Genomic DNA, 16,332 nt, shown 5'->3' with positions numbered 1-16,332 from the left:
TTTGGGTAATCGTTTATTTATTGATAATACATATTGAAAAATAACTATTCCGTTTGTTTAAATATAAAACTAGCGGACCCGAAAGACGTTATTCTGTTAATAAAAAACAACTCTTGCTGATGGAATTTCGTAAAATCCTTAGCTGACCTCTACACGCTAAAAGGAATATTCCACTTTCTTGCACGTACTTCAAAGCTGGGAATGAGCTTCCTTGTGCGGTGTTTCCGGGACGATACGACATGGGTACCTTCAAAAAAAGCGCGTACACCTTCAACAACAGCTGACCCGTACGCTCGTTTGTCCTCCTATTCAATAAAAAAAATGAATATTCCTACCAAATTTCAAATCTCTACGCCTTATGGTTCCAGAGATATCGTGTTGAGTCAATATATTGGTCGAATTCTCTTACCATACCTTATACTCGTATATTATAGATTTATCCCATCAAATCTTAATAAAACTTTAGCACGCACAGTCCAAAAATTCTCAATATGTTCAATGGTATTCTGAAAAGACTTTTTAATAATATTTTTTATATTGTAATCTACCTAGTAAGTACTTTGCGTCTTATTTGTTTTGAATAGTATGGTTAACCGAAAAATACTTTTGATTTTACTATTGCCAAAATTTCCACGTCTTGCCGCTTTACTTTTTTAACTACTCTAGGCAGTAGTGGTATTATCTATACAAAATGCATACTAGTGCGTTTGGACGTGAATTTATAAACAACCCTTGATGGTAGTAGAGATCCGAATTGGTTACCTTATTGCGAGTTAACCCGGGCTTTGCCACATTCTATGAAACCTGTCCGAGCTTCGATCACGACTTTTTTGTCACATGTGATCCACTTTTCATCACTAGTTATGTATCTCTTCATAAACGATTCAGTTTCATTACGTTTCAATAAACAATGGCGAAAGAGTACTTGTGTGGTAAATAATATCGTGGGTTTTAAACCTAGATTTGTTCAAGTGAATCATAACTATTTTGCAGTCGATTCCCAGTTCTTCAGCTATTACGTATCTACTGATATACTTATCTTGCTTATTTTATCTGTAACAGAGCGGCCATAAAAATCTTTGACATCAAATATCAAAATTCGACTGACATCAAAAAAGTGTAACACCTAAAATAGACTTACCTACTTATTATCTTTTTGTGATTTCTAGATTTAAAGAAAAGTTTGATGAAACACGAGGTATATGATAAAGTACAGGGTTGAGGGAGACATAAGGATATTTTTTATATAATATTATTGTTAAATAAGGTATACCAGAAGGTTGAAATAAATTCTTACAACTCTTCACTTAAAATATTACATCATAGGATAAAATAACAAAAGGTAGTAATCAACTTGTGCGAGAGAATTAATACAATTTTTCCCATTTGCATCATAACCATTGTAACAATGGCTAGGTTATCAAGAATGACGCTTTTTACACAATAATTGTAATTTTCTCGTTCTATTTATATAAGAAAATGTTGATTTGTGTTAGTCTGGGAACAAAATAGCACCCACTGTGTTGTTGTGTAGGCATATTTGTCATTGTTATTGATGTAAGAACAAAAATAATTGTTAAATAAAAATATTGTTCTGATTTTACCAATTATATGACTGAAAAGGTTTTGTGCTAACACTAAAAAATAAAGAGTGATTGTCATTCAAAAATAGAAAAAATACTCAACGTACGCTGCTACATACATTTAATGATCATTTGTTTCCAGCAAGATAAATACGACGTCGGGAGCGGAGAACAGTTCGAGGATCTGATCGGTCTGATTGAACACTTCCGGTCCTACCCCATGATAGAGAATTCTGGTGACGTGCTGCGACTTCTGCAGCCCGTGCCAGGTCGCACCTGCCTTCGGCCACATGATATTGAACAAAATGTACAGGTAATAAAATTTACATTGGTTTCCCAGACTTGCGACTCTCTTTCTCATTTAAATGATTCAAATGTAGGGCTTAATAGTAAATTATTCCAAGTTCCACTTTAACAGGGTTAATTTGTTACGTGTAGAAATATTTATTGACTTAAACGATATTGGTAATAAAATTTAATTAGTTTATTTTATTGGTTGGCTCTGTTTATAAATATTATTGTCAATCATAGTAACCCAAAGCTTTAGCATTTTCAAAGGAATGACAATATGCTTCTCACCAGAATATAACGTTTTCTGGTGCAACATCATTATCACCAGGAATAAATAGATCTTTGATTGATTCCTACCAGTAGTTTTCATTTGTTATGGAATAGAACGATGTATAGATTACTTGATGGTAAGTGATCACTGATATACTATTACGCATAAGATGCACAGGAAAGTAGACGGTAATTCGCACTTTTTATAACGATTATGATACTGATTCCACAATTTGGTTGTACTTGGATGAAAACTTCCTTGATAACTACACTGTGGACGACCGCCGCAGTGAGGATGATGGTTGGTATGAGATAGATGTTGACAGACATAAAATCAAAGACTTGCTAGAAATAAAATTCGATTAGACTATTTTTGAAATTTTTTTTGAAATTATGTTTAAAGAAGTGGATGAATTTCAGAATCCAGAAAATATATGTGGCATTGACAAAGAATTCCTCTCGCTGAAGATTGTTGATGATACGCATGATTACTCAACTTTAGAGGGTATGAAAACTGAAAATGTCAAAAAGAACAGATATAGAAATATACTGCCATGTAAGTTGACGCTGTCATAGCATTAAAGCATTTTATAGAATAGAATAGAAATTTATCTATTTACCAAAGGAAGTGACATAACATTTTGTAACAGTACTTGATAAACGTCATTAAGCTACATCAGTTCTCAAAAGGGGCTTTTAACTTGGGGAGAAGAACTGATAAGCTACTCAAAGCCCATCAAAATTATATTATAACAGAACTGATTGGCCTATTTAATATAAGAGAGTATACAATTTTAGGTTAGCCTGCGTAGAAACAGACAAGATCCTTTCATTATCATCTTCTATATAATGTGCTATTATTTCTGCATAAGTTTACCTCTACTGAATTTTGCTTTAGAAAGGAGTTTTTGCCATTATCTTATAAGAAATTAATTTTTAAATTAACTAACCGTTCACACAGTTTAATTCGTGGTGTAAAATTTGTGAAACACAGTATTGTTTGTTTGTTTGTGATAAAAATAATCTCGGAGAAGCATAACAATTACAATTTTTTTTTTCAATTGCAGATATGAGAACATATTTGCAGCCTTATATCTTGTATACCAACTATAGCAATTAGCTCAATATTCATCTTAATAGCTCATTTAGCTATGTAGCTATTTGTTAACACAGTCATAAATAATTTATAAGATATGTTCATGTTTAATAAAATTACTAAAACAATGCTATATCTTATTGATACGTACTTATAAGTGCTGCGATAATCATTTTGATGGATTTATTAATTTGAATTTAATATTAATTAAACATAAGTTTTACCTGAGAATAAATATTGAATCCTGGAAAATAACAAATCCTGTAAACATGGAAATTGTTATGTTTAATTATTATAGAATGCATTCTGCTGAACTGAGAATGCGTCTGTAACTTTTATTTAAATCTTATTTTATTTTTCGATATGATTTGTAGACATAAAATTCCTTTTTTAGATCTCTTCATTATGCACACCTTAAGCTTCCTATAGCTTCATCATCTTTGAATTTCTTTCCTTTAAAAACAGCCTTCAACGTTGGAAATAGAAATCAATGAGTAGCCTCCAGTTCGGGTGATAATGGATGATACTCAAGTATTTCGAAGCTAGCATCTCGAAATGTAGCATGAATCAATATTCCAGCTATATCAGCCAGTATTTACATTTGTGGTTCCAAAGATCTTACAGCTCATTCTAACGTTTTGCATTTCTTGAACGCCCCTCGTACATATAATACGAAAAGTGTCTATAATATTATGCTTCAAATATTTCAGATGATCATACTCGAGTTATTCTACGCAGAAGAAAAGAATCTAATGAATCGGATTACATAAATGCGAATTATATACGGCCATCAAAACTAATTGACTCGAATGATTCCGATAAATCATCAAATGAAAGTCTTAGCAGTGTCAACTGTAAGTAAATTCTGAGCTCAACTTTTCCATTTCGATTTATCCTTCTTTATTTGGAGGCTACTGCCAAAACAATTCTAGCATTTAGCAATTATAAGCACATCTAGCATTTCCAATAATCCCTTTTCGTCATAACGACATACATTTCAATTAGAATTTTAAATGTAGCAGCTGAGCCAACTAGTAGCCAGCTGCAGAATAACATAATAAATAAAATGTTACCAAATATTAATTAATGCCAAAATGTTTTCATTGGCCTTAAAAACGATCAGCCTTGCGAAAAACCAAGATAGGAATATTAAACATATTTGTGGCCAAATTAATTGAATTCGAATTATTGGTTTTTAATCTACTTCACTTTGATGCTCCGAACGCAGTCTCTAGGTCACTTTGACTTGTAGTAAATACGCAAAATGCTATAAAGTTTCAAGGCGTGGGAGGTTCACGGCCAAGTTTCTGGTAAAGTAAGGCACGTAAGGAGGAAAATCTTCATTGTTCCTCGAACATACGTTGGCGACATATAAATAGGTTTGCCGATTGAATACAAGGATTATATACGAATAATTTTCCAATACGACGCTTGATCAGTCACGTTGTTATTATGATTAGAACAATATACATATTTATGTATTGTAATCGTGTTTTACAAAACACAGAAAATTCTTAAGGTTATTTTAATCACTTTATAAATTTAACATCTTATTGACATTTTAAACTATAGTTATAATTAAACGTTAAATAAGTTTTCTAGACTCAAAGTACTCAACTCTGTAAATATTATGTATCATAACACAGTATGCTATAATAGGAGAGCTTAGACATGATGCTTTCCATACCTATAGAGAAGCGGTAAATCAAAATAGATGCGTCTGACAGTAGTCATTTAAAAATATCAGGTGTAAGTAAATTTTTGATGCACTCGAAATGTTTGTATACATGGGGCACACTAAAAGTTTTGCACTTCTATCTAATCGGAATTATTTCAATTTCGAACGCTAACGAAGTACATCCACGGTCATTCTAATGCTGTTTCTGACACTGTCAAAGAAGACGAAACGTGGATTTATTGTTTTGAACCCGATAAAAACAGCAATCTGGTGTTTGAAAATGAGAACAGAAGTTGCCAAGAAAAATGAGTCAGACGAGAAACGTTGGTAAAAAATGCTAGCATTTTTTTTTTCATACAGATTTACAATTTTATTTTGTTTAATTAACACATAGTTGTTTAAATGTATTGAGAATTCCTTAACAATCTGAGTCCTAACTCATTACAGCACTGGTCTTGAGAGATGAACCCCAAAAAATTATTCTAGTCACAAAGCCACTGACAGCTGATGATGCGATGAGTCAATTACGGCAAGAAAACAAATTCTTGGTTAAAAAAGTGAGAATGAGAATTGAATTAAACGAAAAAAATGGATTATTATCCAGAAATGTGGGTAAGTTTTGCGTATATTTTCATTGCGATAGCTCGGTTAAGGTTTTTTATTACACTCGAAGATTATTATCTGATGATGGCGGAAAAGTTGCTTGCAGGTTTAATGATGAAATAAAAGTTTAAGATAAGAAGTAAGGTGACGAGAAAGATTTCAAATTGAAACACAATTTGTGCTTCCAAAGTACTGGGTTGCAGCAAAAAAGGGTACTACGGTTGTACCATGTAAACCGACTGTTACTTATTTAATTACTTTTAAGAACAGCACAAAATACAAAAAGATAAAATATAAAAATACAAAAAGATAAAAGATAAGATAAAAGATAAATAGATACTGGTCTTTTAACATGCTGACGTCATATTTTATATTTTGCGATCACAAACGTTCCAGTGAAAATAGATAACTCAATTTGAATTACCACCTGCTTGCTTTAAGGTCTGCCATCTGAAAATGTTTGTAGTACAATAGAAACAAATATTTCGTTAAGCTATAATAATTACGTAACTACAATCAATTGATTGCTGGCATTGAATAATCCAACTCGCCATGCAATGCGCTGGATTCTTTAAGTAAATGCCTGTGAATTGCGTTCATTAAGTAATGATCAATGATCTAACATACTAATATGTTGTTTGCACAACAATATGCATGGACATTTGTCATCAGCCGCGTACTGACTGAGCGAGCAGCCGCTCGAGGCAAATTCTTGGTCGGTCAAGACGTGCCTCACCCGAGTTGTGTATTTCCTCGCTTGTTCGTCGAACGATGGAATATTTCTCTGGTTGTAATAGTAACGGTTTCGTCAACATTCTGAATACAGATCTTAAAATGCCAAAGACGATCTCCACAACTCTTCTTAGTCTGGACCGCTTGTTATTTGTTTTCGTTTTCTTTTCTGTAGAAGTCGAAGAATTAATATAAAGTCAGTGGTGGCTATAGCTTTCTGAACGTACGCTGTCAAGACTTATGCAAAACTGGCTATAAAACACGTTAGGCACGTGCAGCCTCTGTTCGACTTCATGTTACGCTGGGATACTGGCTCAATCTATCATTGGCTCGGCCTTGCCGTGCGGCAGCCTCATGTAAAACATATATATGTAGACCGAGGCGGCCTCCTGCGGCAAATGCCCGAAGCTTCCTCGCCAGGCTGTTCACGGCTATCGATGTATATACGAACGATCAGTGTTGAAAGCTTAATGTTATGACAGCCATAGTGGCCAAGCTTCATTTTTACAATACAAAGTCTATAACTTTTAACAATTAATATTCATCATTTCGGTAAATCCAGGGTACCCTTAAAGATATAATTTATTAAACATAGGTATTTTATTATAAAATGATTAAATTAGCTGTAAGTAATCATAAAATTTTTATTGTTAAAATGTAGCCACTGTAATTCTCATGGTTTCATTTGAGATTTAGATATTTCGTGCACTGTGGAGTCATCTAAAAATAAGACTATTTCTATAAATTAACAAATTCAATTAGATACTACTTAATAAATTAGAGAGAGATAGATATCTAAAAGATATTGTTACAATAATAAAGACGCGTTACGTAATTGGTCCTTCCATTGGTATTGTTTTGTAAGATGCATTGGCTTCCAATATTAAGGAGGTATAAAGAACCCATTTAAGATGTCATCATTGCTATTATTGTGAGCACTTCTAAAAGCTATTGTATTCCAACCATAGATTGAAATATTTGTATGAAAGCTGGCACGAAGTGTCAAGTTCTTCCTGAGTCGAGCGTGCAAGCGAGAGCGAGGAACAAGATAGCGGCCTACGCGCTCGGCTTCTGACGCATCTTGTTCTTTGATTATTAAAAAAAAGTAGCCTCGGTCGGTGTGTGCAGATAACAAATAAAAAGATGTTTTCGTATGTCCGTAAACTGACTTTACAGACAACCAATTGTAATAAAAAAAAAATAATATCATACAATATGGGAATCAATTGAATTTTGTATTTTAGTGAAAGACAAAATTTATATAGCAACGCAAGGCTGCCTCTCAAACACAGTAAATGATTTTTGGCAAATGATTTGGCAGGAGGATGTTCGGGTGATCTCAATGGTCACTAATGAAGTAGAAAAGGGAAAGGTATGTTATAGTATGAGAAAATTTACATACAAGAAATATTATTTTAAGTTCAACTTATTTGACGACCAAAATAGACCAATAAATAGCTAACTATGGGCCTCATAAGGCCCATAGGATGAGGCCCATGAGGAAATCCAATCAGAAATTAGGAGATCCGTAGGAGAACTAAAGTCACCGACATAGCCCAATTTATTGCAAAACTGACGTGGCAGTGGGCAGGGCACATAGTTCGACGGACAGATGGTCGTTGGGGCAGTATAGTCCTTGAATGGCGACCACGAATCGAAAGACGCAGTGTTGGTAGGCCCCTCACAAGATGGACAGATGATATGTCAAGATCGCCGGAATACGTTGGATGAGGGCAGCGCAAGACCGATCGTCGTGAAAATCTTTGTGGGAGGCCTTTGTCCAGCAGTGGACTATTGAAGCAACTTAGTACTCGCTCGTAGCTCGTTCTTGACTACGACATATATTTTATAGGTTATATTGATGTTTTATACAAAAAGAGAACTCGCATAAAATTTGTATAATAATTATGATGTGTTTTTATAAAAATATAATAAAAAAGCGATGAAAATTTTTATTTTCAGAAAAAGTGTGAACGATATTGGCCCGAACCTGGCCATGAAGAGAGATATGATGAGCTCACAGTTAAGTCTGTTGCGGAAACATTTTACGAAGACTATCTCATGAGGGAACTCGACGTTAGTAACAAAACTCATCGTCGGAGAGTTTATCAATACCAATTCTTAGTAAGAATTTAAGTTTTATATGTTTTGTTTTATTAAATTTTTGGTTTATAAAATGCTTTTCGAATAAATATTCTCACAATAATTTACTGTTATTTATTTATTTATTTTTATTTTTATATCAGTCTTGGCCAGATCAGTGCTCACCACCTGACCCTGATGGAGTGCTAGCATTTATAGAAGACATTAACAGAAGAATGTATAATGTTAGTCAAGAAAAGAATGCACCTGAGCAAGTAAGTAAAGAATTTATATCTTGACTATAAAATAATACTATCGAAGCTTCCACCTAAGCAAGTTATCGAGTATACTAACGCACACACACAAACATTCACATACATACATATATCCATATATACACACACACACACATCTTAGATAGTCATATAAATCAACTTTAATTATGTTATTATTTATAGCAATTTTGTATCTATTAGTTTATAATATTTATGTTAAGGTAAACTTGGTAATTATTACATAATAAGATGTTTTGCTATGGAAGAGCGGAGCCTCCTACTACAGGCAAGTCATGCTTAAAAGGATACCTCATCACTAAAATTGTATGTTTTTGTATTTTGTTGTAATGAACGATTATGTAATGTTATTATTAAATAATTCGCTTACGTATACACTTTTACAATTAACGGCCGTTTTAAATAAAGTATCTCTAGTTATGGAAACATTGCTGTCACCGTTTAATGACAAGATCTTATCTATCCATAGTTATGTCCAATATAGTTATATTATTAGTTAAAGTCCAATGCTATCTGTCGATAGGTTATTGAAATGTAAGTAAGCGTAAAAGGATAGATTTGTCTACCTCTAGAAAACGGCCATAATTCTCAAGTATAGTCCGACAACTTCGTGCACGACCGTCTCACGGGGTGACAGACGATGGCAAGAATGGAGTACTAAAGATATCAACGCGTTGCGGGGAAGGGAAACACGTGTTACTTTAATGTTCAGATATTATCTCTAAATTATTTTAAAAGTTATATATATTTCAATTCGTCAACTAGTGAACGAGTACTGCGTGTGGTGTCAGGTCGACCTGTTTTAATTAATAAATCATTGTATTATGTTGGATACGATTGCTAATTTATGACAGTAATCACAACCATCATTTTCACTATGTGTCCTTACACAAACAATGAATTCGAACTTTAATATTTGATGCATCAAATATACGACAGTTTATTTAGTTTATTTTTTATTACTTTTCATGAACATAATTCGTATATTCGATGTACATGTACCTTACAAAATAATTTGTGATTTATAACAGCCATTGTAAAATACTCATTGCTTTAGAATGTGGCTGTTGAGTTTTTTTATTTTTCTTTGAAAAATTGAATAAGACGAGCAACATGTTCAGCTGAAGGTCATTGATACGCCCTACCCATTACAATGCAGTACCGCTCAGGATACTACAATTGCGCAAAATTCAAATTCAAATTCAAAAACACTTTATTCATGTAGGTCACGAAAATGACACTTATGAATGTCAAAAATATTGTTTCTTATTAGTAAAGGGTTGAGCTAATGAGAAGAAGTTGCATGAAACTCATTGCCACTCTTTTAAGTCAAGATTTACATTTTAATTGATTTACAAATCATTTTAATTACAATATATGCAAAGTGACGCAACAAAAATACTTAGACGAGTAAGTCAAAAAAAGAAAAATAAGTAAATGAATACTTATAAACACAAGAGTTATTGAGAAAAGTAGATGCCTCAATCCACACATACCGCAAATAAATAGAGGCATTATGTGAGCATTTCATAAAATAAAATATATAATAACTTTAACTTTAAAGGAAATAATAATAATAAAAAACACATCAAGGAGACCTCCCGGTAACAAGATCATCCAGCCACCACGAGTAGCACCCGTTCACGAGAATGACGCATGGACCAGCCATCGCCTCCCTCGACCATATTTTAGGGAAGGGAACGACCCGCCCCACGTCGCCGCCATGTAATGTAAAGCCGTTAATGTAATAATTAAAAGAAAGCGCAATTATTAATAATGGGAGAGTTTCTTGCAACATTTTCTTCCTCATTTGGTTTCAAAATGGTGGTGGTGATTAATTGACGTCACAAATAACTTTGAATGAACCAAGTTTGATAAAATAAAAGATTTTTATGACTTCATAAACTAATTTCGCCTCATGTATATATATAATATATAATTAACCTTTATATGTTGTATTCCAGAATATCCTGTGCGTTCATTGTTCAGCTGGAGTGGGAAGAACAGGAACTTTCATAGTGCTTGATATACTTATTGATAAAATGATGTCTGGTAAGAGATATTCCCGATTCTTGCAAATTTATTTCAGAAAATTAACCGAATTATGTAATGCAGAGCGACTTTTATGTTTAATGAAATTAATAATATTATAATCCAAACTGCCTGGCTGCTTTTGCGATGTTTTATACATTCTGTCATAAAAAATATACATACATGCGAAAAATAAAAATTCAAAGAATTAAATGTTAATTATTAGTGTTTTATTATGTTAATAGAAGATATTATCAGTAGTAGATATGGTTAGAAGTGATTATTCGATGCAATTGTTGTTGTGACGACAATAGGTGACAGGTTAGATCAATTAGGCATTATGAATGGTTTTATAGTAACAGGAAGACATAGTTCGACTATCATTGACAAAATTAAACTCTCATAAATACCGAAACTATGAATTAGATGGATCTTTGGTTTCCGAGTTAAATTTAATGATGAATGCTGGGGACACTATAAGTTTTAAGAAACTCTGGAAAGACTCCTGTAATTTCTCGTTGTGGATAAAAAGTTACATTAGCAACATAGCTGTTCATAGAAACTGGCAGATTAAAAGATTTGTGCAAATTTAGGCATTGGTTTTTGAAAGCGAGCCAGCCAGCCTTATACAAAATGATCACAATCAACACAAAATGATAATTTACTCATCACCATTTTTCATATCATGCGTATTTGTTATTGTTTAGTCTTGTCTGTGTGTCCTTGTCTTGTAAAATGTACTATATTAGCCTTATCCATCACGGCAACGAAACTTATATTTATTCTCCAAATCCTCCGAATCCTGGAGATTTGCTTTATTGGAACAATGACGCATTAATGTTTTAAAAGCAACGCAAAGTACTTCTAAAACACTGTACTTATCAATATACAATATTACTTTTATGATTTTCTAAAAAGTTTTAGTGTGACTCTTAAATTATATCCGATAGTAACGTTAGGACCAGGGTCTTGCGTTTTGAGTAACTGTTTGGTACAAAAATATATTCGTACAACCACGTGCCCGAGTATCCCACGGAGTGACAGATGGTGGACATGGTACTAAAGATGTCAGCTGGAACGGGTGGTGTTGCGGGGAAGGGTAACTGAGACTGCCGTAACCCGAAGTTGTCAGACTATAGTAGCAATATACTCATCGTATATGTTCACTTTATATTTATATGTTAAATGTATGATTTCTTACGAATTTGTTATGTTTTTGAAAGTGATCACCCGCTCTCAGGTTGTGGCTCAATATTTTGAAGCCACAACCTGAGAGTTGACGAAAACATACATGATTGTATCAACGATACGTCACTTGAACGGTTCGCTCAGTTGGAAAGAGCGATGGCACGAAACGCGAGAGGTAGAGGGTTCGAGTCCCGCGTTGTTCATAAAATTTTGTTTTTAGTTTTATTTGTGTATGATTTGTTCACTAAGAATTGCATTATCAATTGTACCAATTAAACCAATTGTTGCAGGATTAAATTGTGAAATCGACGTACATAAAACCGTAAAACTTGTTCGAGCTCAAAGGCCTGGGATGGTGCAGAATAAAATACAATATCGATTCATATACTTAGCATTACAGCATTACAGTGATATTGATACGAATAAATTGAAAATACGTAAAAAGGTAAGTCATAAGGCTACGTGCCTTAAGTGCAACCTTTTTTTCTTCCGTGCAGATGTTATATCGAAGATATCGACGTTAACAATACTGTAGTTTTTTATCTAATTGCCCTTTCCCCTTAAATCCTGTAGTACATAAATGAAATGGCGAGTTATTAAGTGTGCGTTCTTTGCTAAGATTTCTGAATCGTATAAAGGATATTTATTACGAATATTATAACTTACATATCATTAAAATTTATCGATTGTATTTTATTTGTTCAATTGGCTGAAGGTTTTTGAATTGATGAATGAATTGGCTTGAGGTTTTTCTGAAATGGGAATGTTTAAGAACATTGCCAACGAGGCACAGAAGTAATATTTACTTATTAAATGTCTTGACTGACTTGAATGCGTTGACTATTACTAATGTATTAGATTGAAAAGGTTTTTATACAATAACCACTCGAATATATTCAAATGACACAAATTAGATTTGACGTTTAAAATTATCTAATGATTGCGTTGGGAATAGAAGCTGCTAACTGTTGCTCTGCTATTGCACTTGTTCTTTATTATTGTTTGAAAAAAAAACTACACGATTTAAATAATTATAGATTCTTTTTTGAAATATACCTCTTTGCCCACTACATGCACAATAGTACGAGGGATGTGACGTGAAGAGTTTAGTTAGTTTTACTTAGTTGAAGTTTACCAGTGGGAGGCTCCTTTGCACAGGATGCCGGTTATAGGTAATACACAACGGCCCCTATTTTTGCCGTGAAGCAGTAATGTGTAAGCATTACTGGTTCGATCTGAGGGGCGCCGTAGCTAGTAAAATCACTGGGCAAATGAGATTAAACATCTGCTTGTATTGTAGTGCCGCTCAGAATTTTTGTATTTTAATAATCCTGAGTGGCACTACATTGTAATGGGCAGGGCGTATCTATACCATCAGCTGTTCAGCCATCTGCATACCAGCCAGCTGGCCAGCCAGCCAGCTGTATACCATCAGAATGTTCTGCACATCTCGTCCCTCATTTTCATAAAAAAAATCTTTTTAAAATCCATAAGAGATTCAAGTACGGGGTACGTTTTAAGGCTTTAGCGATATCCGGTGCTCGCGATATCTCCAATAATACACCTGTGAGTAAACATATATTTTTTTTTAGGTATATACGTCAGAAGCATAAAACAATAGAGGACAAAAAGGGAATGAAGCTATGGCGAGTGTGTTTAAGTACCTGAAATGCAATTTATCAATATTTAAATATTTTGAGTGTAAAGTTTGTCCTTCAAATATCCCTTATAAAGGAACGTATTTCTCAAATTTCATAATATAACCGATCGCATAACTTGTTTTTCTATTTACTATTATGACTTATATAAAATTTTTGTAATAAGTATTAAAGTGTTCAATATAATCATAACTTTAATATTAATGGTGTTCAATTTTATACTAACCGATATTTTTTATTAATTTAATAAAAATCCAATTGTCGTTCTGAATAAGTATTAAGTGATTATAAATATAAGAATTCTAAATAAAATACTTGTACTGATACTCAAAAACATTTTTTATTAAATTGTAAACAAGACCATTTGATTGTTCACGTTTTAACGTGAACAATATAATATGCGTATTAAGTATAAAGGTACATTAAAAAGTTTTGAAAACCGTAATGATACCACACTTAATGTCACAATAATTTAAATAATGTTATTTAACAATGCATATAATATTATTGCAACTGTATAATATAAATATGGAGGCAATAGAAGTGATATAGCTGCGTTGAGAGTGTTACCTCACAGGAGACTGACGTACAAGGAGACAAGTGTGCGTATGTTTGTCTTTAAGCACACTTTTGCCATTCCGCTATCAGACTGCGAATGATATGTTATATGTGTATACTAATGAAAATCTTACATTTCATTGCTAGGTCTATTACTTAACTCTATTTCTTTTATAAAAGTTTATGCGTTCATTTCTCAGTATTAGATCCTTAGTTTACGTATTAGCGATATTATATCGCTAATACGAATTAACGCGCACCATTGCTGTACAAATAACTCAATATTCGGAGTGTTGTAAACATACGTTGCAATGTATATAACATTTTGTATTCCCTTGTATTATTTTCTATATTATACTACCCGGTTACATTATCTCAGGACCTGACGTCGATGACGTCACATTGTCGCTTTGTTTCGGTGTTTAAAACAAGCAACAACTAAATAATAACCTAATATTGATATTAATAAATAAATTACGATTTATTTTTTCTGTATTATTGGTCGTAAAGGTGTTGTGTTGTGGTGTTAATTACTATTATTATAATTATGAAAAATCAATGAAAGCGTCTAGGCTAAGCACAAAGAGAATTTATTTTTCTGATAGAACTATTATAGCGACACAGATCAACAGAAACTACAGTACTATTAACAACAAAAGTCGAAACGTAACGATGAAAACTTCTAAAACAAAGCAGCGATAGCCGAAAATATCATGACATGTACCTAACGGTAGTGAAAATGCAAACTGTACTGACTGAGCGCGAAGGGGTGTCAGGAAAACGGAAGAGGGCATTACATTCCAGCGAGGACCAGAGATTGTGGCTGTGATTATGATCGCAACTTAAGGCGACACTAAATGCCAGCGACCTTTAGCGATATGAGTTCAAGGCTGCCAGCCCGCCATCTATGTAACAAAGCCAATATTTTCAAAATTCTTGCGTGGAAAACATTTTATATGCTTACAATCCTCGTTATTCACTACTAATCTGAATAAATGAACCTACACAAAAAAGTACTTTTCTGAGAGAAGTACTAAAAAATGAGTCACGCCATGCCAAAAAACTTGTTTAACTTCAAAGAAATGTGATAGTTCAAAAAGGCTCGACAGTGTTAACTATAACCAACAGCAAGCATTAGCAAAGTACAAATAAGACTAAAGGATATGTGTAACAGGATTAAGTAGTGTTCATAACTCGAAATGCTATACTTTCACCACAAAACTTGTCTAAAAACACCATGTTTGCGTGTTTTCTGCTTACTCTTCGCCTTAACGTGGTGCTTTATTAGGTGTTTGGCGGGCTGATTTTGTAAAACGTAACAGTAGCAGTGCGACAGCAACCACTACGCGATTGGTCGCAAAATATCACTAGAATTCGTATTACGCAAGCCGATCGCACGTCTATTGCTCACCTGTCGCAGAATGCACTTTTCTAAGATTTCACCCATATATACTAGCGCCACTCGCGATAGGACAACAATAAATTAAACCATAATAATCAGTTAAAACCACTGATCTGTATAAATACCACTGGACAGGCTGTTCCATATGTTTGACAGCAATTTTTTGTGCATATTTGAAGCGCCACTTGCGAGCGTCCAGAGAACTAATTTTGACGTATAATACAAATGGCTTCCAAGGAACGTACAATACTCTGAAGTATTTTTGCATTATGAATTAATATCATTCATTTTCCGTGTTATTTATACTTCAAGAATTAACGTAATAATGAATACAATTTATTTTTGTAAATAGTTTCCCACCGTCTATCGATACTTGCTGAGGTTGTCATCACTAGTTTTATTACCACAGACTCTCGCTACATCACCAACAGCGCCAAAATGACGAATATTAAACCGTGGCGAGCTCACGGTAACTTTAAGAACGCTTCTGCACTACGTCCGATCAGAGTCCGATCCGAACCCGTGAAAATACGGTCTGGAGTGGTCGTAGAACTATTTCTATTGTAGTTTACGCAATCGATCCGACTTCCGTCATCCGGTTTCTTTTCGTCTACCGATGATCTCCATTCTGGAGAAGATTATTGACGGACCTATGTAGCCCTATTATTTCTATGAACGCTCGCGCACTGCGTCCAAACCGAATCCGGGATTCCGAGCTGCGTTCGAGCAGAGAGGCAGCGGGGTGATGCGTTGTGTGGCTGCGGAGTGCAGCTATCTTAATCGTAAATGTTTGAAATAAACCCTGTTTATGGGACAATTCTACAGAAGATTGCAAAAACACAATATTTACTAGGAATGCATGGATTG

General features: G+C 33.8%; 1 protein-coding gene across 1 annotated transcript in view; it reads left to right on the top strand.

Annotated features, from left to right (window-relative positions):
- Nucleotides 1-13,839, top strand: part of LOC126978660 (tyrosine-protein phosphatase corkscrew-like) — a 42,967-nt gene extending 29,128 nt beyond the window's left edge. The window contains exons 3-12 of the mRNA XM_050827650.1: nt 1,726-1,896; nt 2,565-2,700; nt 3,951-4,094; nt 5,366-5,530; nt 7,498-7,625; nt 8,216-8,377; nt 8,500-8,610; nt 10,593-10,680; nt 12,138-12,292; nt 13,440-13,839. Of these exons, the coding sequence (XP_050683607.1) occupies nt 1,726-1,896; nt 2,565-2,700; nt 3,951-4,094; nt 5,366-5,530; nt 7,498-7,625; nt 8,216-8,377; nt 8,500-8,610; nt 10,593-10,680; nt 12,138-12,292; nt 13,440-13,460 (1,281 nt within the window). The 3' untranslated portion in view covers nt 13,461-13,839. The remainder of the gene's footprint in view (nt 1-1,725; nt 1,897-2,564; nt 2,701-3,950; nt 4,095-5,365; nt 5,531-7,497; nt 7,626-8,215; nt 8,378-8,499; nt 8,611-10,592; nt 10,681-12,137; nt 12,293-13,439) is intronic.
- Nucleotides 13,840-16,332: the final 2,493 nt, after the last annotated feature.

Source organism: Leptidea sinapis, chromosome Z (genome assembly GCF_905404315.1).
Source record: "Leptidea sinapis chromosome Z, ilLepSina1.1, whole genome shotgun sequence".
In the NCBI taxonomy this organism is placed as follows: domain Eukaryota; kingdom Metazoa; phylum Arthropoda; class Insecta; order Lepidoptera; family Pieridae; genus Leptidea; species Leptidea sinapis.
Note: the sequence above shows the minus strand (reverse complement) of the source record. Positions and strands in the feature narration are given on the sequence as shown.